Raw genomic sequence first — 20,732 nt, forward strand, 5'->3', positions numbered from 1 at the left:
ATACAAAGGAATTATGAATGTAAGGGTAAACATCCACTACAGTGTAATATGTTATTTATTGAGTTTTGACAATTAAATTAAATGTACACAGTAAATTTCAGTTTTTTTTATTTCTCAATCATTAGATGAACTATTTCAAATGCACGTGTGTATAACCTAATCGCATACCTACTCCTAACTGACTATACGTTCCAGTATGATTGCGACGTTGCCAAGTGTTCACGGCTGCCTTCTTCGATCATGGCTACCGACGAAAGTCGACAGAGTTCTGATTTTTAGAAAGGTAATACATTATTATCAAACGGTAAAAAATTCTTTAAAAAATCAGACGAATTTATGAAGGTTCGGGGCACATTTTGTTAGTTTTTTGCATACGTAGCATGGATTTTGTGAGTACGGCACTCATTCTAAGCTCAAGTTCACTTGTCATTGCCATAAGCTGTATAGTAATTCATGGCCAAACGATGAAACTTTAATTAATTATTTCTCTGTAAATAGACGGTCAATCAATCTGAAACCTCGCAGATGTATTCAAAAATAGTTAAAGAAGTTATAATAAAAATTTCAGCTTTTTAGCATGGATTTCGTTTCACGCTAAAACCACCTTAATATCATAACAATGAAGAAATCAGGATTCCAAGGTGAAGGAAAGAGGTCTTCTACTCGCAACTAGTTGTCTGCCGCGGGAACCGCTGATCTAGCGAGTGTATTTTTCATTTCATTTTCACACATAGAGTGATGCCTACACATAACTTGCACCATTCACAAGATCAAAATTAATTTAATATTGTTAGATATAAATCTATGAATATCTAAAATTAGCGGGAGATCACTGAGTAGCACAAACTATTTGTCAGGAGTTTGTGCTTCGGCTTCGGGTTTTGTGTACAAAATTTCCGCGTACTCTGTTTTGTCTTCGTCGATTCGACGAGCTTGTTGCTGCTGTTGCTGTTGCGTGAGGTCTAATTCAGCATAAACTATACCACCTTTATCAGCTTTACCTGTTTCTGTAGTCTGCTGTACAGGAAAAAAGAGAAATTACATTTTTTTAATGAATAAAAAAGAATTATCTCCACAGAAAAGGGTTAGTCTGTAAACTATGGCCTAACTGGGCAATTTCGGATATGTCAGGTAAATTCGAAAAATTCCTCAATTGATAGTATTAATTACTTAAGGCGGTTTCAAACAGAAACTAAAGCAGTTTAAGTCTTAAATGGTGCTAGATTTAATCTCTCTAATTGCCTAATAATATTATAGTTTTATCATTTCAAATCGAGTTAGGGAATCTTTTCTATTCTTAGATCAACTTTGATTAAAAAAGTTAATAAAAAAAGTTTCAACAACAAGAAACAGAGTTTTTATATATTACAAATAACCACGCCTTCCTTACCCTCTGATCAAATTTATTAATATTATAAGTCAATAGATTCGTATAGAACCAAGAAATACCGTTTCGCAATGACTTAAGAATTTTTTCTTTTCTTGCATTAACTTTAAATTATGTTATTAAAAAAGCTTTACTATAAAAATTGGTCTTTGACATTATCATTGACCATCTCCCTTAATCTTCAGCAAAATGCATAAATATTATAGGTCAATCAATTCCTCTCGAAACAAGGAAGCTTTACTATTCTTGCATCAACTTTGAATGCTGTTAATAAAAAAAGATTTATTTAAAAAATTTCAAATATTGTGAATAACCATAATTTCCTTACTCTTCAAAAAAATGTAAAAATATTAAATGTCAATCGATTCGTCTTAAATCAAGAAATCCTTAACTTTTTCACGCCATTTTTTAATTATGTCAATGAAAAATGTTTTACTTTAAAAAGTAACTTTTCATATATTATAAATTATTTTGCCAATATTATAAATGACCATATTATCTTTACTCTTCAATAATATGTATTAATTCTATAGGTCAATCAATTCGCCTCCAGTAAAGGATGTTTTTATACATTGACATTTTATTATGTTAATAAAAAAATTTCACAAAAAAAAGTTTCACTATAAAAAAACATAGATAAGGAAATTTTTAACATTTTAAGCTTATGTTACTGTTTCACCGAAAATTGGCATTTTTAAACCAAAAAATTTAAATTTTGAACAAGACTCAGAATCTTTCAACAATATAGAATTATGTTACTTGTTATCGTTGTTTATTAGTACTTTCAATAGAATAAAGTTAGATTTCAAAGAAAAATTACAATTTTTAACAATTATAGGCCATTCTGGCATTTTACAACAAAAATTGGTATTTTTAAACAAAAGTAATATTAGTTCAAGCAAGATTAAAATTTTTTGAACAATTTCAGGTTCTATGAACCTTCGCGCAGGCGCGAATGTACAATGATGGCGAAACGGCTATCACCCCCCCCCCCCCCCCAGGATTTTATCACTTACCGTAAAATGGTATATATATTTACATGTGTGTGTGTATGTGTGTATGTGTGACATGTCCATACAATTTTCTGGATAACTTAAGGGACATTTACAACTTTAAACCATTATTAGTTATGTTGCCATTTTAAACCATAAACTATTATTCGAAATCAATCTTAAATACAGTTCAAATTTTTCTGTTAAAAAATTAGGTTTCCAAAAAGATTCACAACTTTTCAAAGAAGATTTACAATTTTCGAACAATTTTAGGTTATGTTAACAATTTTCAAAGGAAATTTTATTGAAAATTCATCAGTTTAATTGCCTTTGCAAAAAGATTACGTATTAATTTTTCAGTTGAGACATTAATTTTTATCAATTTTCAAAAATATTGTCCTTGCTCTTTTTAGATAATAAATTTAACTAAATACAACTCCCGGTCCAATAAAACAGGTCCGATTTTGTAATTCTTACAATAGCTGGCCCACGCAGTTGCTCAGGGTATAGGGCGAGAGAAGGATGCGACTCTCACCTTGTTAGGGCCGCAGTGGGCGAGTACTCGGTCAAGTATGTTGCGTAATATTATGCATTCCTATTAAAAAGGTTTCATACGGTCATGACTGCTTACATTTCGAGGATACCGATTTAGTAACAAGGCTAGTGCGAGGCAGCCCCCGAAATTTTTATTATGTGGGACTTTAAGTTACACAAGTTTTGCATAAATATTAATTTTATATTTTAATTTAAAAATTCCGCGAGTCTCTGTTTTCTAGTATTCCAGAAGTAAAAATAACAGGCCAGAGAAACCCTTGAGTGTCTCGAGGACACGGAGCGACTCAAGAATATCAACCCTCCGCATCCACCACGAAAGTCCGCTAAATGTAATTAATTAAATTTTGATATTTTTTTTATCTATCTCATCAAACTTACCTTCTCGTCATCCACAGTGACATTTGTCCTCACTGTGTCCGTGTCAGCTCCTGAGACTTTGTCCTTGTTTCGTTTGAAAAGTTGAGAGAAAGTGATTTTAGGTCTTCTTTGCCGTCTTCCGGTTGAGTCCACCTCACTTCGTGAATATCTTCCTGCGCTTTCTGTGTCGCTTCTATAGTTGAAAATAATTTTTTTGTTCTCATTGGCTGTATTTATTTAAACAATATCATTATTTACTGTAAAAGATTTTCAAAGTCCTTACTTATAAATGTATTAGAGTGGATCAAATAAATATTTCTTTCTAAAATGACTCCCCTAACAATTATTCAAAATGTCCCCAGTTTTTTTTTTAAAAAGAAAATTTAGGTTTTTGGCAAACTCATTTTTGCAACAAAATTGGCATTTTATTTTTATTTCCGCGTTTAATGAATTCTTCTATTTTGTCATAAATCCATTTTTTCAAAGTAAAATAATCAATTGATAGCGTCAGTTAAAATAAAATCATGAAATAACAAATCCCGAAAAATAAAATTCCTGGCAGAAAATTGCCTCATTCTAAAATATCCGAACTATAAAATTCCCAAATTTGAACAATTAAATTTTAAATTAATTTATTATAAAAAGAATAATACAATTTTTTGAATTATTTTTTATGTTTAAAGTTTCATTTGTAATCCACACAATAATTTCGGAACCTTAAAAACATTAGAAATAATATTTATTATCAAAATATTTCATTCTTGCATTTTGAATAATAAAATTCCCAAATTGGGTCTATTCCTAAATAATAAGGTTCCCGAATAGTTTAGAGTATTACCGGATGGCAAAATTTCTAAATAATAAAATTCCCGTCAGTTCATAATATTACCGAATTTGAAAATTCTCGAATTCAGAGAATTAAAGAATTCCAATTTACATATATTATTTATTTAATAAAAAGACAATAATCAAATATTTCCATAAAAAAATTATTTTAATGTTTAAAGTTTCTAAAATTACGCAGGAACACAAAATGGTTTTGGGAGTCTACTGGGATTCTTATAGGTATACTTTATGTTTTTGGGATCGCTGAACATGAATCGATTCGCAGAATTGAGCCAGCACGTCAGGATTTGCAGTAAAATTTAAAAAAAAGGTTAAAAACCTGGAATTTCTACATAAATTTCGCCCCCAAACCAACAAAACCCAAATTAAGAAGCCCCACACCCACAAACTAACAAGAACAAAACCCACAAACAACAAACCAACAAGCAGAAAACCCACAAGCTTTATCTCATCAAACCCAAAAACTTTAAACCAAAAAGCGCCAAACCTATAAACCCCAAACCCACAAGCTCCATATCCACAAACCTACAAATCTCAAACCCCAAACCCACAAACTCCAAACACACAAATCAGAAAACCCAAGCCCACAAATTCCAAACCCACAAGCTCCATATTAGCAAACCCCAAACCCTAAGCCAAAAAGCTTTATACCCACAAACCCCAAATTCACAAGCTTAAAACCCTCAAACCCCGAATCCACAAGCACCAAACCCACAAACCATAAATCCACAAGCCCCAAACCCACAAACTCCAAATACACAAGCTAATATACACAAACCTACGAACCTCAAACTCACAAACAACAAACCCACAAATCCCAAACCCACAAACTCCATAAACAAAAAGCTACAAACCCCAAACCAAGAATCCCTAACCCACGAACCCCAAACTCACACCCCACAAACACCAAACTAACGAAACCCATAGTCCCAAATTATACCAATTTCTCAATAGGTATTATAAGATGTGAGGTATTTGGGTTTGTGGAATGGAGGTTCGTGGGTTTGAGGTTTGTGGATTTAGGGTTTGTGAGTTTGGGGTTTGTCGGTTTGGAGCTTCTGAGATCGGCATTTGTGGGTTTATTATTTATGAGTTAGGGGGTTGTGGGTTTGGGATTTGTTCGTTTGTGGATATGGAGCTTGTGGGTTTGGGTTTTGTGAGTTTGAGGTTTGTGGGTTTGGGGTGTGTGGGTTTAGGGTTCGTAGGTTTGTGAATATGGAGCTTGTGCGTTTGTACGTTTTTGGATATGGAGCTTGCGGGTTTGGGGTTTGTGAATTTACGATTTGTGGGTTTGGCGTTTGTGTGTTTGAAGGTTTGTAGATATGGACCTTGTGGGTTTGTGGTTTGTACGTTTGTCGACATGGAGCTTGTGGGTTTGGGGTTTGTGAGTTTACGGTTTGTGTGTTTGGGGTTTGTGGGTTTAGCGTTTGTGGGTTTGGGGTTTGTAGGTCTGTGGATATGGAGCTTGTGGGTTTGGGTTTTATGGGTTTGGGTTTTGTACTTTTAAGGATATGGAGCTTGTATGTTTGGGGTTTGTGAGTTTGGGGTTTGTAGGTTTGTGGATATGGAGCTTGTATATTTAGGGTTTGTATATTTGGGGTTTGTAGATTTGTGGATATGGAGCTTGTGGATTTGAAATTTGTGGGTTTAGGGCTTGTTGGTTTTGGGTTTATGGGTTTGAGGCTTTTTAGTTTGTTTTATAATTCGGTAATTTTATTATTTAGGAATTTTATGATTAGAGGATTTTCCCGTTCGTATTCCAAAATAAAATAATCCATTTAAAACAGCAAGTAAAATAAAATACGCAATTTTCGCAGAATAGGGTTTGGGTGAACCATACATATTTTTATTAAATTCTAGAAAAATTCAGGAGGCATTTTCACATCAAATGGAATAATTTGGAGGGGAACCATTACAAAAATTATTTTTTTACCACTCTAATATTACTCAATATTTTTTTATCTGCCCATTTAAAACGAGATTGAAAATATCAAACTCAATATTTTTCAATACTTTTTTTTTGTAACTAAAGAGAATTATTTTATATGCACATTGTGAATATCATTTCATGTCGACCCGCGTTTTGCTAAAACATTCTTTTTAAAGGAAAAATGGAACATGCAAATTTTATAAATTTAAGAAATTCTTTTATCAATCCAAAAAATATTTATAAAGTGGAATTTCAGGTATAAAATTCAAGTCTAATTCTGCTGTATTCACATGCGCTTTTTAATCTATTATTTATGTTTATGAAAGTTTATGAAAAATATTTATTTAAATTTCGTTTTACAAGTTCTCAAAAATTTTAATTTAACTAGAAAATGTTTAAAAATTCAGGTTCGAAATATGCTTATGTTTTTACTTTTTGAAATTAAAAATTTTTTTTAATATAAAAACTTTATTTGTTGTTAGTAAGAGTTTCTTCCTGTTATTGAATAAAAATTGAAACCGGTAGATGGTGCCATCTGACTGCGAGCCTGAAAGTTTCATCAAGAAATTATAGATTCCAACAATATCATTAGGTTGTAGAACAAACTTAACTTATAAAGAATAAATTTTCAACCTAAAATCAATAAGTTAAATCTTAATCTAAAAAAATTATTTTAAGCCAAACAAAAAAAGAAATTTCAAAGAAAGTCGTTAAATTTTTAACCAAAAATGTAAATCTAAAACAACAAATTTCCTGCTAAATAGTTGCATTTTAAATTAACAGCTTACTTCTGAACAAAATAGTTGAATTTTCTACATAAATAGTCGAAGTTTCAAACAAGAAGTGAATTTTGAACCAAAATGATACATTTTCGACAAAGTGGAATAATTTTATACCAAAAAAATTTGTTTTCAATCATATCGTTTAATTTTCAATTAAAAAATTTTTAGTTTTCACTAAAGTATTGCATTTTAAAGCCAAACAGTCGAATTTTCTATTTAAAAAATTATATATTTAACCCAAAAATACGAATTTTGAAGCAAAAAGTGAATTTACAATAAAATAGTTAAATTTTCAACCAACAAAAGTCTTTTTTAAACAAATTTGCAGCAAAATGCAATAATTTTAAACCAAGCAGTTGAATTCTCAAATAAGATAAATCCATTTTAAATTTAAAATATCAAATTTCGTCTAAAAACAAAATGGTTTCATTAATTTTCAACCAAACTGATTAATTTTTTAGCGAAAAAGATCATTTTTGACAGAATATAGGAATTGTTAAACATATAGCTTAATTTTTAACCAACAGTGTATTTTTTTGCTAAATTGTTAAATTTTGAAGACAAAAAGTCAAATTTTCTAGAAAATAGTTCAATTTTCAACCCAAAAATACGAATTTTCAACGAAATTTAATTCAAAATAAAATAGTTGCATTCTCAGACTGGAAAATTAATTTCTGCCAACAAAGAAGATTTTTCAACAAAATAAACGTACTTCCAATCAAACAGATCAATTTCCAACTAGGAAAGATTAATTTTCAATGAAAAATATCAATTTTCAACAAAAAACGAAATAGATAAATTTGCAGCTAAAAAAATGCTTTAAAAAAAATTAATTTATAACAAAATGGTTGCATTGTTAAATAAAGAGATTGATTTAAAAATAAAATTATCAATTTTAAACAACAAGAATGGTTCAGAATTTTTATTGCATTTTTAAGCCATAAAGCAGACTTCTTTTCACATAATACTTAAATTTTGAACCCCGAAATCGGGATTTTACCAAAAAATTCAAATTACTATTAAATAGTTGACTTTTGAATCAATAAAATTAATTTTCTACCAATAAATAAGAATTTTCAACAAAATGCATGAATATTTAACTAAATATTTATATTTTTAACTAGGAAAGATCAAATTTTAATTAAAAATATCAATTTTCAACCAAAAACGAAATAATTAACATTTTCATTTTTTTTAAATAATTCCTAATCAAACAAAAATTAACTCTTAACCAAATAGGAGTTGAGTTTTCAACCAAAAATAATGATTTTTAACCGAAAAGGTTAGTTTTCTACGAAAAAGCGATTGTTTGACAAACTTCATGAATTTTCAACCGTAAACTTTAATTTTTAATTAAGAAGTCTAATTTTGCGGCAAATTGTATAATTTTCTACACAAAAAGTCGATTTGTCAAACACAAATTAAATTTTTTACTTAATGGTTCAATTTTCGTCAGAAAATTTAAATTGTTTACCGAATTGTTGCATTTTTAACTTACACACAGTCGAATTTTCAAAAAAATATTTTAATTTTCAACTGGCATTCTTATCTAGAAAAGATCAGCTTTCCATTAAAAAAAATCAATTATGTTCTTTAAAGTCTTTTTTTGACCTGTAAAATTGGACTTTTTGGTTGAAATTTCAACTATTTTGTAGAAAATTCGTCTTTTTTGTAAAAAATATTAACTTTTTGGGATACATCGATTTTATTCTGAAAGAATTTTGGGCTCATAAAAGACGGTCCAATATCGGATTTTTTTTATTATAATTTTTTTTCTTTAAATTTAGATTTAAAAAGCTTGTATTCAGAAAAAATATTAAATAATTTTTGCCTGTGTTTATGTTTTTAAAAAAGTTAATTTTTTCGTGACATGCAATTCGTTATTAAACAATTTGAATTTAATATGAAAAGCAAAGTATAAACGTGAATTTGATCAACGTGCGTAATTTCGTATAATTACCCTTAATTATATATGATTTAATGAATTTTGTTACTGAACACAAATTAAAATTGTTAAAATTTAATAATTATCACAAAAATGAAATGAAAATCGAGTAAAGCGATTAATACTTTCACTTAAAAAATTTTTAATTACCTTACTAGTCAATTATTATTGTTAAAAATATGTTTTTCTTATTGTTATTTTAGTAAGGCTTGCTATGATTCTAAAATAGATATTATCTGTTAAACATTGATATAATTAATGAATAATGGTTGATCACATTGAAATTGCAGGTTAATGCAATTCTGAACAGCAGCTTAACAAAAAAAATTTGAAAATGAAAAGCCGAAATCAAAATTTTCTGCTTGAAAATTTCCCACAATTTTTAGAATAATTTTACATCACTAATACTTACCCAATTTTCAAGATAAAAAAATCGTGTAAGCAATTATAACATTTAGTGAAATTCTGATAAATTTCTCAAAAGCAAAACTACACATTTAGAAAATCAATTTAAGCAATAAGCATGGATGTCTCAAATAAAAATGTTAAATAAAAATTAAAGTTGGCATACAATTAATTAAATAAAACTTTTAAACAATTTTTAAAACTAAGCAATCCTTAAAGTGAAAAAATAAAAAATTTAATAAATCAAAATCCTGATTTGGATAAATAAAAAAATATTTTTTTCTTGATATATAAATTTGCAAAACCAAAAAACGTGTTTTTTCTGCATTTAGAAAAATTTATAACTTTAAAAAAATTTCACTTGCAATTTTATATTATTTTTCAATTAACAAAAATGAGCTTGAAAAAATTTGTTGATGACTTTTTGCCCAATAAAAAGTGGTTCAAAAAATGAGTCGTGAATTGAAACTTTAAGTTTGGTGGTCGAGTTTAAAATATAAAATGATATCAAAAATAGGTTTTTTCTGTTTTCTTTTTCATTTTTTATTTGTGACAGCCTATAACATGTACCTACAAAGCAAATAAAAGCAGAAGTAAAAAATTTCCATCCTTCTACTTACAGTATGTGAAGAAAAATTGTGATCAAATTGATTGTGTATTTTCGTCATTATTGTATTGACAATTTTTGTATGTGTCGTTTCGTGTGGAAATTTAATTAAATTTTTTAAACTTCATTACTTTCTTATTCAAGTTGAGAAATTAGAAGAAAAAAAACATAATTTTTCATATTTTTACCACCTATCTTGCTTTTTTTATTATGGATTAAATTTCTTCCTTTTTTAATTGTGATACGCTAATTAATGGATAAAAATATCATTTTTTGACCAAAAACGAAACGATTCCATTTTTAGTCGAAAAAATTGATTTCACATAAGAAAAAAAAATTAATTTAAATATAGTGGATCAATTTTTTACTAAAAATGAAAGTCACATTTTCTTTTACAAAAATTAATTTTCAATCAGAAATGAATTTTTAATTAATATTATTTATCTTGAACCATGAGTTTAACAAAATTGTGAAATTAAAAAAAAATGTTTATCTCAACCACAAAATTATTATCAAAAACGAAGATCTAAAAAAAGAAAATATAAACTTGAAAAAAATCTAATTTTCAACTAAAATAGAATAGATAAAATTTCAATTAGAAAAATTAATTTAAAAAATAACTTATTTGAAACGTTAAAAAATGCGATTTATGTAAATTTGTTAAATTTATTATTTATTAAAATAACAACTGTTGTTCAAATTTAATCCCTTCTCCTCGCTTTCCAAACTATCATTTCTTTTCTTCTACTTCGCTTTCCTGAACCACTTTTTCACTCACGACCCACAGTTCCCCTCCCCTCATTCCCCTCTTGACCATTCATTATCACTACTTTATCTACTTCCCAGCCATAAATTCTTCTCACTTCCCCTCCTCACTATAATTACCCCTACTCACCGTCATGACCACTCAATTTCCCGCCCATCTTTTCCTCTTCCTTCCACTACTTTCCCACCCTTACTTCTGCTACTTCTCCGCTCATTATCACTCCTTACTTTCCTTATCTTCTTGCCACTCGTAATTTCCCCTCACTTTTCCTCTCCCCATTAATTCTCCTACTCCCACTTATTTGCCATCACTTTCCTATCCACCCTTTCCACTACTTTCCCGCTACTTATTATCCCTCTCTTCATCTCAATATTTTCCTTTCACTTTCTTTCCTCCCACTATTTTCCATTCATCACTGCTAGTTTAACAACTTTTTACACATAATTTCCCCTCACCTCTCCTTATCACCTCCTCCCATCTGCTCCTCAATTCGCCTACTTTTCCTTACTTTCCACCACTAATTTACCTACTTTCTACACATAATTTGCTCTCACTTCTCTTGCTCACCATTAATTCTCCTACTCCCCCTCATTCCCCCTCACTGACCCGCCCATCCTTTCCACTATTTTCCCACCCTTACTTCTCCTACTCTTCTGCTGTTCTTTACTTCTAACTTTCCTTATCTTCTGGCCACCCAGAAATTCTTCTTACTTTCTCCCTTCACCATCAATCCTCCTACTCCACCCACTTTCCTTCATTTTTCCATCCATCCTTTCCACTACTTTCCCGCCCCTCATTACTGCTCACTTTCTCTCCATATTTTTCATTCTCTCCTAACCCTACTTCCCCTTCTTTACCGATAGTTTGCCTACGTTCAACATATAATTGTCTCTCACTTTTCCAACCAAACTTTTCCTCCCTTACTATCACAACGTTAAGTTTCCCTCCTTTCCCCTCTTTCCGATCATTACTACTGCGCACTCATAAGTTCCCCTCAATTCCCCTACCTGCCGGAATTGATCCTACTGCCCCTCACTTTCTCACCCAAACTTTTTCCTGCTTTTCAAGCCTAATTCAAGCCTAATTTCCTATAATTTCTCACCCCTCATTACCCCTTCTTCCATTGTCGTAATTTCCCCACCCTTCCCCTTCTCTCCATTAATTATTTCACTCCCGCTTATTTCCTTTCACGTTTCCACCTATCCCTTCGATTATTTTCGCGCCCCTCATTACCCATCACTTCCTCTCTATAATTTCCTTTAATTTCCTCTCCATCCCCATTTCCCCTTTATTACCACTAGTTTGCCTACTTCCTAGCTTTAATTTCCTCACCATCAATTCTCCTATTCCCTTCATTTTCCCGCACTGTCTCAAACATACTTGCCGTGATTTTCCCTCCTTTATTTTTCCATCTTTCACTTCCCCTCTTTACCCTCTTACCCCCATTTTCCCTTCATTACCCTCCCCTACTTTCTTACTCTTCAATTACCCGACTTTACCACCCTTCAATAACCTTCCCTTAATTTCCCCTTACTTCTCCTCTTTGGAAAAAATGAAAAGAATGTGCTATTTTTATGTTTTCCCTAGATAAAATATCAATGAACAGAAAAGCAAGGCAGGTAGTACAGAAAGAGTGTATTAATGTTTTTCACTTCTAAACTTTCATAAGAAATTAGTAAAATTATTCTGAAAAAGCAGCCTCGAAAGTTCAAATGTTTACTCTCTCAATGAGCAGTACGTGACCAGGCAACATGAAATTTTGTCTAACAACAAAAAAATGAGAGAAAAATAAAATGTGCTTCTTGCCTTCGCCCACTGGCATCGTCTGTTTTTGGTTTGTGGAAGCGAAGTAGATTAACAGTCACTGCTGGATCCGCTATGTCTCTGAAATGTGCGAGTCATGCGAGAGAATCTAAAAACACTAAACTACCTTCTGAGAGAATTTGCTTAACTTTTTTCTGTTAGTTACGAAAATGTGTTCGTAAGCAAAGAAAGAAATTTATCAAGACAGTACTTACGATTCTCCAATGTTCCTCGACGTTCTACCACCTGCAATTAATCAAAAAACAAAGTCAGATTTCCCCAAACTTACAAAGAAATTAATTACTTTTCAATAATTGAAGTTGTTTTTAATCATAAATTAAAATTTTTCAACAGTAAATCTACAAATATATCCTAAATTTGTTCGAAATTGAAGGCTTAATTTTTGCGATCAATTGATTTTTGATAAAACTAATATTTTAAATGAAGTGGTCCCCCACGCAACTTTTGACGCAGTGCCCTACGCAACTTCTGACTTGAAAAAAAAACAGGATAATTGTTTATACCCTATTATTGCTCAAATCTTTTTTTAATTTTTTAAAATATAATGTTTATTCTATTAACATTCAAAGATAATATAATAAAAAATTGATGGAAATCATAAATCTTCTTCAAAATTTAATTACTTTTGATTAAAGTAGCCAATTTCCGTTGAAAATAGTTAACAAATAATCGTTTTTTTTAAATCAGATTTCAAAGAAGATTTACAAATTGGAATAATTATAGGTTATGTTAGTATTTTAATCATCAAAATAAGTGTTTTAAAACGAAAATTTTTACAGTATAAACCAGATTTTGCATATTTAAACAATTTTGGATTATGTTCGTTTTTTTCGTCAGAAATTTATACTATTAGTAAAAAAATTAGATATTAAGGATTCACAAATTTGGAGAATTTAAGGTTATGTTATCGTTTCGCATACAAAATTCGTATTTTAAACAAAAATCAGCATTAAAAAAAGAAAGAAAAGCATTAGCACTAAAAATTTTGTATTTTTAAAAATAACTATAATTTCTGTCTTTTCTGTCTTTTTTTCTCAAAAATAGGTATTTTTCACTATTACCACATTATATTTTAAAGAAGATTACAATTTTTTAACAATTTTTAGTTAGATCAGCGTTTTACTCCAAAAGTTGTTCTTTTACAACAAAAATCGTTATATTTTGAACAAGATTTATAATGTTCCAACAATTTAAGATTATGTTAGAGATTTTTGCTTAAAATTCTTTTTGATTAAACAAAATTAGGCGTTATACCTAATTTTTTCGAAAATTATATTGATATATTTAATAAAAATAATTCGATATAAAAGAATATTTACAATTTTTCAACCATTTTTGATTATATGTTGTTCTTTATCCAAAAGTGTTATTTTTGAGTAAAAAATCATTAGAGAATAGTTCCGAAAATTATTTAAATCATTCAGAAATTGAAAAAAACTTAAGAAAACTATTATAAAAAAATAATCTTAAAAATCCACAATTTTAAATTGTGTTAATTTTTTTTTCGGAAATTGAAATTTTTTATTCAAAAATTATTTTTAAGTAAAGTTGATTAGATAACTAACATTTTTTTCACAGGAAATCCTTTATTTTAAATAAAAATCATGAAATGTCAAAAAAGATTCACATTTTTTCAACAATTTTAGGTTATGTTTACGTTTTACACTTGAAATAGGTAGTTTTAGAAAAAATTGAATACATATCACTAAATTAACAATCTCTTGCATAATTATAGGTTGAGGTATCTGTTTTTCCGCAAATATCGACATTAATTTCAAAGAAAATTTACAATTCTTAAACAATTTGAGATTATATTAACGTTTTTCACAGAAAAAAAATTCATAGAAAAAAAAGTTCTTAAAACCTCACAATTTTAGACTTTCTTTGTGTTTCCTGTCAGAGATTGAACTTTTTATTAAAAAATCATAAGATTTCAAAGACGATTCATAATTTTTCATCAATTTTAGGTTACACTGAAAATTTTTAATTGAAAATTGGTATCTTCTAAAAAAATTATAATTATTTGAACAAATTTAGATTATTTCAACAATTTTGGGTTAGGTCAGTGTTTTACATCAATAGCGGATATTTTTATGCAAAATTGATTAGAACTCACAGGAAATATTTTATTTTAAATAAAAATAGTTAAATTTCACAGACTTACATCTTTTTAATAACTTAAGGTTATGTTTGCATTTCACATAACAATTCAGTAGTTTTAGGAAAAAATCTTCAGATTTCAAAGAAAATTTACAATTCTTGAACAATTTGAAATCATGTCAACGTTTTTTACAAAAAGCGGTCCTTTGAAACAAAAATAATTCAATGTGAAAGAGGATTTACAATTTTTCCAAAACTTTAGGTTGTATTGATATCTTTCACCTGAAATTGATATTTTTGGAGAAAGATCATTATATTTATGTTTTAATAATTTTCGATTTTGTTATTAGTGTTTCATCCTAATTTAGTATTCTTGATAAACAAAATTATATTTCAAACAATTTAACAAAGTTTTTAACAATTTTAGGTTATGATTGCAATTTTTAATAATTTTGTTATTTTATGTTTTGCTAGTATTTTTTAATTCTGAAATTGCTATTGTTAATAAAAAATCATATTTCAATCATTTCTACAATATTTGAATAATACTTGGGTATATTAGCGTTTTTCACTGAAAACGTCATTTTTAACAAACATAAATTTATTCAGAAAATTAAACTTATCCTGCGGAATTTTTCATTTTTTTGGCTTTTAGTTTCCATTAATTGAAATGCGCGCTACGCTAGTATTTGCTTTCCAGTGAAATACAATATTAATTATCGGGAAAAGTCGTCCCAAGTCGGCACTGAGCTTTAGTTTCCGCTTGACAGCGTGAGAGGGACATACATTTTTCTTCCAAATGAAATTCGTAGTGGTCCCAAGACAGGACCAATCAAGTTGTCATAAGTCGCTACAAATCAGGCTGTCCTAAGTCGACCCCAAGAAGGTTGTCATAAGTCGATACCGGTCGGGTTGTCCTAAGCCTTTATCAGTCGGGTTGTCATAAGTCGCTACCAATCAGACTGTCCTAAATCAGCGCCAAGAATGTTGCCCTAAGTTGGTACCCGTCATGTTATCCTAAGTCTGCACGAGTCAGGTTGTCCTAAGTCGGTATCAATCAGGTTGTCCGAAGTCGGTACCAATCATGTTGTCTTAAGTCGGTACCAATAAGGTTTTCCTTAGTCGCTACCAATCAGACTGTCTTAAGTCAGCCCCAAAAAAGTTGTCCTAAGTCTGTGCCAATCAGGTTGTTATAAGTCGCTACCAATCAGGTTGTCCCAAGTCGGTATCAATTAGGTAGTGCCAAGTCGTCCCAAAAAAGATTTTCGCTACCAATAAGGTTGTCCTAAGTCGGTACCAATCAGGTTGTCCTGAGTCTAAGTCTGTGCCAGTCAGGTTGTACTAAATCAATAACAATCAGGTTGTTATAAGTCGTTACAAATCAGATTGTCCCAAGTCGGTATCAATCAGGTTGTCCAAAGTCGTCCCCAAGAAGGCTTTCTCTATCACTTAGGTTGTCATAAGTCGGTACTAATCAGGTTGTTCAGAGTCATTCCCAAGAATGTTGTTGCTACCAATAAGGTTGTCCTAAGTCGGTACTAATCAGGTTGTCCTAAGTCGGTACTAATCAGGTTGTCCTAAGTTACTAACAATCAGGTCAGCGCCAAAAATGTTGTCCCACGTCGGTACCGGTCATGTTGTCCTAAGTCTACACCAGTCAGGTTGTCTTAAGTCAGCCCCAAGAAGGTTGTCCTAAGTCTGTGCCAGTCAGATTGTCCTAAATCGATACCAATCAGGTTGTTATAAGTCGTTGCAAATCAGGTTGTCCCAAGCCGGTATCAATCAGGTTGTACCAAGCCGTCCCGAGGAAGGTTGTAGCTACCAATATGGTTGCCCTAAGTCGGTACCAATCAGGTTGTCCTGAGACTCTACCAATAAGACTGTCTTAAGTCAACCCCAAGAAGGTTGTTCTAAGTCTGTGCCAGTCAGGTTGTCCTAAATCGGTACCAATCAGGTTGTTGTAACTCGTTACAAATCAGATTGTCCCAAGTCGGTATCAATGAAGTTGTTCCAAGTCGTCCCCAAGAAGTATTTCTCTACCAATAAGGTTGTCCTAAGTCGGTACCAATAAGGTTGTCCTAAGTCGGTACCAATCAGGTTGTTCTAAGTCGTCCCCAAGAATGTTGCTACTACCAATAAGGTTGTCCTAAGTCGATACTAATAAGGTTGTACTAAGTCACTAATAATCAGGTTGCCATTAATTCATGCCTCCTTTTGTTTTCTCAAAAAAAAAACACTTCATGTGCCGACTTAGGACAACTCTCACCTATTCATAAATAACTAAAACTGACTGTAATTTTAAAAGAGGGCGTAAGTAATCAAATGATTTAAGGAACACTTTGATTGTATTTAAAACAAATATTTTATTTCAAAAATCATATAATACCTAATTTAATATCATAGCGAAGAATGAACTTATAATTATTACATACAGCTCTCTATATATTAATTTCATTTTAATCCTTAAGTTTAACTCTATTACAGATACAAAATGATTTTTCCTTCCATTCGCCGTAACATGTTCGTGAACAACACTCCAATTCTTAGATCTTTGAAAATGTCAATCCATACTTTTCATTTTAAAAGCGCTCTCTGAGTCGTCAAAATTAAAATTAGGAAAACGATAAAATTGCAAATTGCGCTTAGAAAAACAAAATTAATCTTACAACAACAAAATCTAGAAATCAAACTTTTGAACAGAAAAACTTTTTCGGACCTTTGCTTTTTAGTAATAAAAACGTCGTGTTTATTGACAAACTATGAAAATAGCGTATGAAAAATGAGCCAATGATTAAAAAAAAGACGATTACTATATTTGTAAATATTATATATTCATATAAAAAGACTTTTTCTACCTAGAATATCAGAAAGGGTTAGTTTTTTTTTCTTCTAAAAACGCTTCAGAGAACACTAATGTCAGGTAATAATAATCTTCGTTATCCCTAAGCTTAGATTAACATAAATATATATATTTATATATTTATATGCTCCATTGTATGGCCAAAGATTTAATATATTATATAAGTCATCCTCCAATGCATATACGGGTTTTACAAACTTTCGTTCGATTCGAAATGTCAAAGAAATTGACTGGACACGCGCCTTTTAAGTTACGAAGCAGAACGCATTAGCATGACCATCGAAAGTTAAGTAATTCGAGTTACAAAGTAAAATCAGTTACCAACTAAGTAAATATAATATCAATATAATGTACCATAATGAACATTTGTACATTAACGTATCGAATGACTGTCGTTTTTTTTTAAATCTATTTCATGTAAATCTTTACTTTTATTCTGAAAAGTCCCACGATATTATTGAATTTACTTATTGTTAGTCACATTTTTACGTTTCAGTGCTGTTTTTGGCAGTGCTTCAAGACGTACTTGGACCTTCTTTGAAACTTTTTAGTCTTGAGTATATTAAGAAAATATGTGACAGTAAAAATGCGGGGTTTTCAAGAAATTTGTATTCTAAACAGACAAAATGGAAAGACGAAGTTGAAAAATTCTTTTCCTTTATTATTCAATCAGTATCAAAACAACTATTGCGCGGCGTGTTCTTTTATAAAAGATCATTTAATTTGTCCTAGTTTTTTTTAAGTGCTCTATTCAAAATTCCGATGCCTTAAGCCGCGTAGGACACTTCGTAGGAAACTGCGACAGAATCTACTGGGCGAACTGCGTCAGACGCTGTCAGAATCTACATATCAAACTGCGTCAGACGTTGTTTAAGAGTCTAACTGGAAAACTGCGTCAGAATCTACGTAGAAACTGCATTAGAATCAACAAAGAAATCTGCGTCAGACGCGGTGTCAGAATCTACTTGAAAACCGCATCAGACGTTGCGTAAGAATCTACCGGGAAAACTGCGTAAGATTCCACGCAGAAAAGAGCGCCATATGCTGCATCAGAATCTATCTAAAAAACTGCATCAAAATATATGTAGAAAATGGCGTCAGATGCTGTGTCGGAATCTACCTGTAAAACTGGGTTAGACATTGCGTAAGAATCTACCTGGAAAACTGCGTCAGATTCCACGTAGAAAACTGCGTCAGATAATGCGCAAGAGTATACCAGGAAAACTGCGTCAGACGCTGTGTGAAAATCTATCGGGAAAACTGCGTTGGATTCCACGTAGAAAACTGCGTCATACGCTGCATCAGAATATAACTTAAAAACTGCGTCAGAATCTATGTAGAAAACTGCGTTAGAATCTACCTCGAACACTGCGTCTGATTCCACGTAGAAAATTTCATCAAATGCGGCTTCAGAATATATCTTGAAAACTGCGTCAGACGCTGCATCAGAATGTACATAGAAAACTGCGCCAGACTCTGCTTCAGAATCTAAGTAGAAAACTGAATGAGAATCCACGTAGAAAACTTACGGCGTGAGAATGTACGTAGGAAATGTCAGATTCTACGTATAAAACTGCGTCAGAACCTAGTTGAAAAACTGCGTCAGATTACACGTAGAAAACTACCTCAGAACCTATTTGGAAAACTGCGTCAGACGCTGCGTCAGAATCTACATGGAAAAAGTGTCTCAGAATCCACGTAGAAAAATTCTTTAGAATCTACATAGAAAACAGCGTCAGAGGCTGCATCAAAATCGACCTGGAAAACTGCGTCAGAGGCTGCGTCAGACTTAACGTATAAAACCGCGTCCGAATCTATCTGGAATACTACGTTAGACACTGCGTAAGATTCAAAGTAGAAAACTGCGTCAGAATCTATCTTGAAAACTGCGTCAGACGCTGAGCCAGATTTCAGGTGGAAAACTGCGTCAGAATCTATCGGAAAAACTGCGTCAGAATCTATCGGAAAAACTGCGTCAGAATCTACGTGGAAAACTGCGTCAGACTCTAACAGGAATATTGCGCCAGAAGATATGCAGGACACAGAGCCATTTCCGAGAGGCCTTTGTCAGGCGCTGCATCAAAATCTACCTGGAAACTGTGTCAGAATCTGAGTCAGATTTAAATTATAAAACTGCGTCAGAATCTATCTGGAATACTGCGTTAGACGCTGCGTAAAATTCAAAGTAGAAAACTGCGTCAGAATCTATCTTGAAAACTGCGTCAGACGCTTCGTAATATACCATATAGAAAACTGCGTCAGACGCTTCGTAATATTCCATATAGAAAACTGCGTCAGAATCTATCTGGAAAACTGTGAAAGATGCTGCGCCAGATTTCAAGTGAAAAACTGCGTCAGAATCTATCTGAAAAACTGCGTCAGAATCTACGTGGAAAACTGCGTCAGACTCTACCAGGAAAATTGCGCCAGAAGATATGCAGGACACAACGCCATTTCCGAGACGCCTTTGTCAGACGCTGCATCAAAATCTACCTGGAAACTGCGTCAGAAGCTGCGTCTGATTTAACGTATAAAACTGCGTCAGAATCTATCTGGAATACTGCGTTACACGCTTCGTAATATTCCATATAGAAAACTGCGTCAGAATCTATCTTGAAAACTGCGTCAGACGCCTTTTCCGACACAGTGTCGTACTCAATTTCCAACGTAGTTTCCTACGCTTTTTACGACGAGGGAATTTTCAATAGAAATAAATCGTCTTTTATCTCTATACGATACATTGATATTCAGATTCAAAGATGCGAAATGTCGATTTTCAATGTCTATAAATAACATCCTGATTGCAAATACGTTAGAAATACCTATGGGCAATTAACACTCACATATGTATCTATTTCTTGTTGCGTCCTACGCACATTACGCTGTTGAACTAACCATTAACTTTTAAGTAAACTTCACTCTGATTCATAGTGCTTTCTTTTTCTCAAATACGGATAACGACAGGTCCTCGGCAATTGGAATGCAAAGAGATAAATAAATACAGAAGCGAAATATTCACGAATTGCAGACCAAGTGCCTTGACACAGTATATATGTATCAATCATTACTATTATTTAATCTCATTTATAGTAGTATTTATAATATTTAATATTTATTTATATATTTATATATATATTCAATATACAACACGTAGTAATATTGGAATAGCAAACGCCGACAGATTTACAAAATTGATAGCTTTTGAATGGAAGCGAAGATTTTAGAAAATCTCTCGGCACTTGATCCCGGTTATTCGTTTCTCTGTCCGTAAAAATCAAATGACAATCTTGTATATGTAGGAGTGAAGTCGAGGGAGTGTTATGTGCAAAATTCGGAAACGTCACTTTCAACTAATCGAAGGTGTCCTCTTTGCTAA

At 31.5% G+C, this 20,732-nt stretch overlaps 1 protein-coding gene across 1 annotated transcript in view; it reads right to left on the reverse strand.

The window, feature by feature from the left end:
* Nucleotides 1-41: 41 nt before the first annotated feature.
* The window catches only part of LOC117176359 (fasciclin-3), a 117,792-nt gene continuing 97,101 nt past the window's right edge, over nucleotides 42-20,732 (reverse strand). The window contains exons 9-12 of the mRNA XM_033366602.1: nucleotides 12,591-12,621; nucleotides 12,379-12,456; nucleotides 3,313-3,484; nucleotides 42-1,017 (exon numbers count right to left, since the gene is read on the reverse strand). Coding sequence (XP_033222493.1) covers nucleotides 847-1,017; nucleotides 3,313-3,484; nucleotides 12,379-12,456; nucleotides 12,591-12,621 — 452 coding nt within the window. The 3' untranslated portion in view covers nucleotides 42-846. The remainder of the gene's footprint in view (nucleotides 1,018-3,312; nucleotides 3,485-12,378; nucleotides 12,457-12,590; nucleotides 12,622-20,732) is intronic.

This window comes from Belonocnema kinseyi, chromosome 7 (genome assembly GCF_010883055.1).
Source record: "Belonocnema kinseyi isolate 2016_QV_RU_SX_M_011 chromosome 7, B_treatae_v1, whole genome shotgun sequence".
Classification (NCBI taxonomy): Eukaryota; Metazoa; Arthropoda; class Insecta; order Hymenoptera; family Cynipidae; genus Belonocnema; species Belonocnema kinseyi.